Below are 4,476 nucleotides of genomic sequence, written 5' to 3'. Positions count from 1 at the left end.
TATTGCTGTCGCCGGTGTTGGGGTGCGACGTATCGTCGATGTTGTTGTTCGTTCGACGATATTGCTGTCGCCGGAGTTGGGGTGCGACGTATCGTCGATGTTATTGTTGCAGTGTGATGTTGTTGAGGTTGTTGATGGTTGATTGTCCAGAAACGGCAAAGGGGGTATTTCTGTTATCATTTCAGTTATATCTTATGTTGTTGTTAATATAACTGTTATGTATTGCGATGATGATTGTGGTATATGCTCACCCTTTGAGGGCTGTTTCTGTTGGGCAGGTTACAGGACTATGCGTGAGACATGATAGTGGTGAAGGACTAGGTGTGTCTGGTCAAACAGTCCTGTAGTTAATAGTAAATAGAAACAATATGGTTCATTGTCTTATTTGAGTTGTATGTGTGTATTTATTAAACTGTTTCTGCTACACTGACGTAGATAGTGTGGTGATGGCATTATTTTGTCGTATATGCATTATATTATTACGTCGTCGAAAAGAAAATTTTTATGCATATGACGTCACATGTTGTATAATTACGTGGCGAGGTTTGGGGCGCCACATTTCTTCTAATCAGATCCACGACTAGATCATTTGTCCCTCTTCTAAATTGCACTAGTAATTTAGAAGAACTTTTGCGTAGAGATATAATACGAAAAATTCGACTCAAAAATTTTAAGCCAAATTTTTCTTGTTTTTGAAGGAATTTTCGAGAGCCCTATTCTTGTGATTTGAGAAGAGCCGAGAGTTATATAAAAGATTTCAAAAACCTTTCGGATGCTATCAAGTCAAATAAGAAATCAAATCTTTATTTTATTTTCTAATCTTTTATTAACTTAATTAATTACTTACTTAATTAAGTTAATTAAAGATTCCAAAAACTTGCATCCCATAAGTCTCGAAAATCTCATATTCCAATTTTTGTGGAGACTATGATTTTAGGTCAAAAATTTTTAAAATAAAAATTACATGACCTAATTACCATAATTAACATTAATAGGCTTGATTAATTAATTGGGCTAGTCCAACTAGTTTAATTAATTAATCAAAGTCCATTAAGAACTTTAATTATTTAGTATGTTGGACTTGTACTCCTACAAGCCCATTAAACATACTTCCCACTATATTTAATTTAATATTTAATAAACTCAACCTTTGAGCTTAATAAATTAAATACATTATAAGTTCAACATTTGAATTTAGTATTTAAATTATAAATTCAACTCCTTGAATTTTATCACCTCCAAAATTTAATATTTAATAAACTCAACTTTTGAGTTTAATAAATTAAATTATCAAATTTTATAAATTCAACTCCTTGAATTTATGCTCTCCAAATTTCATAAATTCAACTTCTTAAATTTACTATCTCATAAATTCAACTCCTTGAATTTATTTTCTCAAAATTTAATTATCATAAATTCAACTCTTTGAATTTACTATATCATAATATAAATTCAACTCCTTGAATTTATTCTCTCAATGGGAACAAACGATCCAGTGCTGGTGTGATCCTAAATGGTTCAGGGATACAGCTAGCCGTGGGTTCACAACTCTTTGTGATTCAGAAATTCTTATCCGGGCTTACCCTAGTTAGCCCCATTCTTTTCATCAACACCTTGATTAAGAATGTCAGAACTCATTTCTGATCGCACCCATCGGATCATGGTAAAAGCGTCTAGTAGCATCGCCCCATGATCCCCTAGGTATCACTGATAGTGCCTGCAAGAACCAGTCGATTATGATTAACGTACAGTACGGTCCCTTCATCTCATATATCCCGATCGAATCTGCAACCATTGGTTCATCGAGGGTTGCATAATAATTCGATAACTATGTGATAACTATAATAATGGCATCGCGTGTACTATTGGAGAACTCCTTCTCCAACGTACATATCGTACTCTGGCCAGAGATTGCATGCACTATTATTTAATCAGATCACATAGGATATCCACACCCGCAGGTGAGCGGTGAATCCCCGACTACAATGCACTGGCTCCTATATGTGTCGCAACTGTACCCAACCTCGCCACCTGATGACTCTCCTGGAGCCGGTAAACGAGTCAAAGCACAGCCCTAGCATATAGAGCCTCAGTGTTGTCCCGGGTCGTAAGGACTAATGGTGTACAATCATAACCACGGACTTATCCTCTCGATGAATGATAACCACTTGGAAATTCCGAGGGAGGGTTGTTCGGTATAATCATCATATGACTACCCATCTGCATGTTTGGACATCTCCATGCCCTTACCAAGAAATGCAGTACACAACATCACAGATGCTAGTCTCGAGCTCAAGTGGCCTTTATCTATGTTTTAGGCGGCTGAATCGACTAGGAACGAATTTAGAATATGCAGTGTTTACAAATGAGTTTCAACATCGAATTACGATTCATTTGTATTAAAGCATAATCAAGGACTTTATCTATGTTGTTTGCATAGGTATACAAATAAAGTATAACAAGACCATAAAATATTAAATTATATTAAAATAAAGATTGTTTATTTCACTTAGTCAATAAATTCCCTAGCCAACCGTTGGCTTGCAGGGCATCTACTATTACACTCCCGTCGTTGGGTTCTTTCAATGCTGGTCAACCGCCTCCTCGATGCGTCGAAATCGGAAATCTCTGTGAGGGTAATGGATCATTTCCAGTACGCCATGTTCTTCCTGCTCGTGAACATGTGCTTCGGCGAAAAGCTCCAGGAGAAGCAAGTCAAGGGAATCGAATCGGTGCAACGTGGGTTGCTTCTGGGATTCCCCCGATTCAACGTGCTCAACTTCTGGCCTGCATTGGGTAAAATCATTTTCCGCAAATGCTGGAAAGAACTCATTCAGTTACGGAAAGAACAGGAAAACGTGTTGCTTCCTCTCATCAGGTCCCGCCTGAAAAGAATCTCCGAACACCAAGAAGATGGCGCAGCAGTATTAGCATATGTAGACACTCTGGTAAACCTGAATCTTCCCGAAGAAAAATGGAAACTAGATGAACCAGAAATTATGCGGCTTTGCAGCGAATTCCTCGCTGCAGGCACGGATACCACATCCACAGCACTGCAATGGATAATGGCTAATCTTGTCAAATACCCCCACATCCAAGCCAAGCTTTACGACGAGATAATCGGAGTCGTGGGATCGCCGAAAAGCAGTCAGCTACAATTGGTTGAGGAACAGGACTTGCAGAAAATGCTATACCTGAAAGCAATAATATTAGAAGGCTTGCGGCGACACCCACCAGGTCATTTCGTTTTACCCCACAAGGTGACACAGGATGTCGAATTGGACGGTTACATGATCCCCTATAACGCCACGGTGAATTTTAAGGTGGCAGATTTGGGTTGGGACCCCAAGGTGTGGAAGGATCCAATGGAATTCAAGCCGGAGAGATTCTTGGCGACAAGTTCGGGAGAGGCTTTCGATATAACAGGGAACAGAGAGATCAAAATGATGCCATTTGGTGCCGGAAGGAGGATCTGTCCAGACCTTACATTGGCACTACTGCATTTGGAATATTTTGTTGCCAATTTGATTTGGATTTTCGAGTGGATTCCGGAGGAAGGCGACCATGTAGATCTTATTGAGAAGCAAGAATTCACCACTGTCATGAAGAATCCGCTGCGTGCTCGAATTTCTCCCAGAATCTGAATCAATTGAAGAAAATCAGAAGAATGTTGGAGGATTAAAAACTTGTATCCTTTTAATGTTATTTTAAATATAATTTCAAAACCATTAATTTGGGAAAAACATAATAATAAACAGACATTCAATGTTTAGACATATTTTTTCTTATTTTTGTGAGTTCGAATATCTAAATTGATAGAGCGTTCCCACAAACTATAAAGAAAATGACTTTGGTCTATTAACTTTTAAAGAAAATGACATCCTTAAATATATTTTAAATGAACTCGAAGATGTCATTTTCATATAAAAAAATTTTTTGACAAAAGTTAGCCTGGTGGTGCAGAATTTATTGAAATGTAAATTTTAGGTTCTTATGGATGAAATTCTAGGTGAGAGGTGTCATTCTCAAGAACTAAAAAATGTGGGGGCAAAATGCCAAAAAAAAACTTTACAGGGTGTCCGCCCGAAATATCAAACTCTTTGTCATCCTGAAAATAGATTATGTTTTCCGAATGTTTTAAAAAAATAGAAAAATATTATATAAAATGAATAGAATGCTATAATGTTTAAATTTTGATTAATATTTAGTAAAATCATTTCCATTAATGTTGTTAAAATCTGAAAATTAGTGAAATATGTTGACATTTCAAATTATTGCAATAGTATCTCCTAGGCATGCTTAACGGACCGGTTTGGATCGAAATCGACCCGGAACCTGATCCTTTAAAGATGAACTGGACCCGAAATCGTGTACAATTCATTGTTCGGTGGGTTGAACTGGTTCAGCATGTTCTGAACCGATTCCAGTTCGTAACTAGATCCGACCCGAAACCGGAACCCGAACTCGAATTTTTAA

At 37.4% G+C, this 4,476-nt stretch overlaps 1 protein-coding gene across 1 annotated transcript; it reads left to right on the top strand.

The window, feature by feature from the left end:
* Nucleotides 1–2,585: 2,585 nt before the first annotated feature.
* Nucleotides 2,586–3,670, top strand: LOC142544454 (cytochrome P450 89A2-like). Its single transcript, XM_075651499.1, has one exon. It carries the CDS (start codon nt 2,586–2,588, stop codon nt 3,642–3,644), a length of 1,059 nt encoding a protein of 352 aa, XP_075507614.1. The 3' UTR covers nt 3,645–3,670.
* Nucleotides 3,671–4,476: the final 806 nt, after the last annotated feature.

This window comes from Primulina tabacum, chromosome 5 (assembly GCF_025594145.1).
Source record: "Primulina tabacum isolate GXHZ01 chromosome 5, ASM2559414v2, whole genome shotgun sequence".
NCBI lineage: Eukaryota > Viridiplantae > Streptophyta > Magnoliopsida > Lamiales > Gesneriaceae > Primulina > Primulina tabacum.
This window is presented reverse-complemented; position numbering and strand designations above follow the sequence as displayed.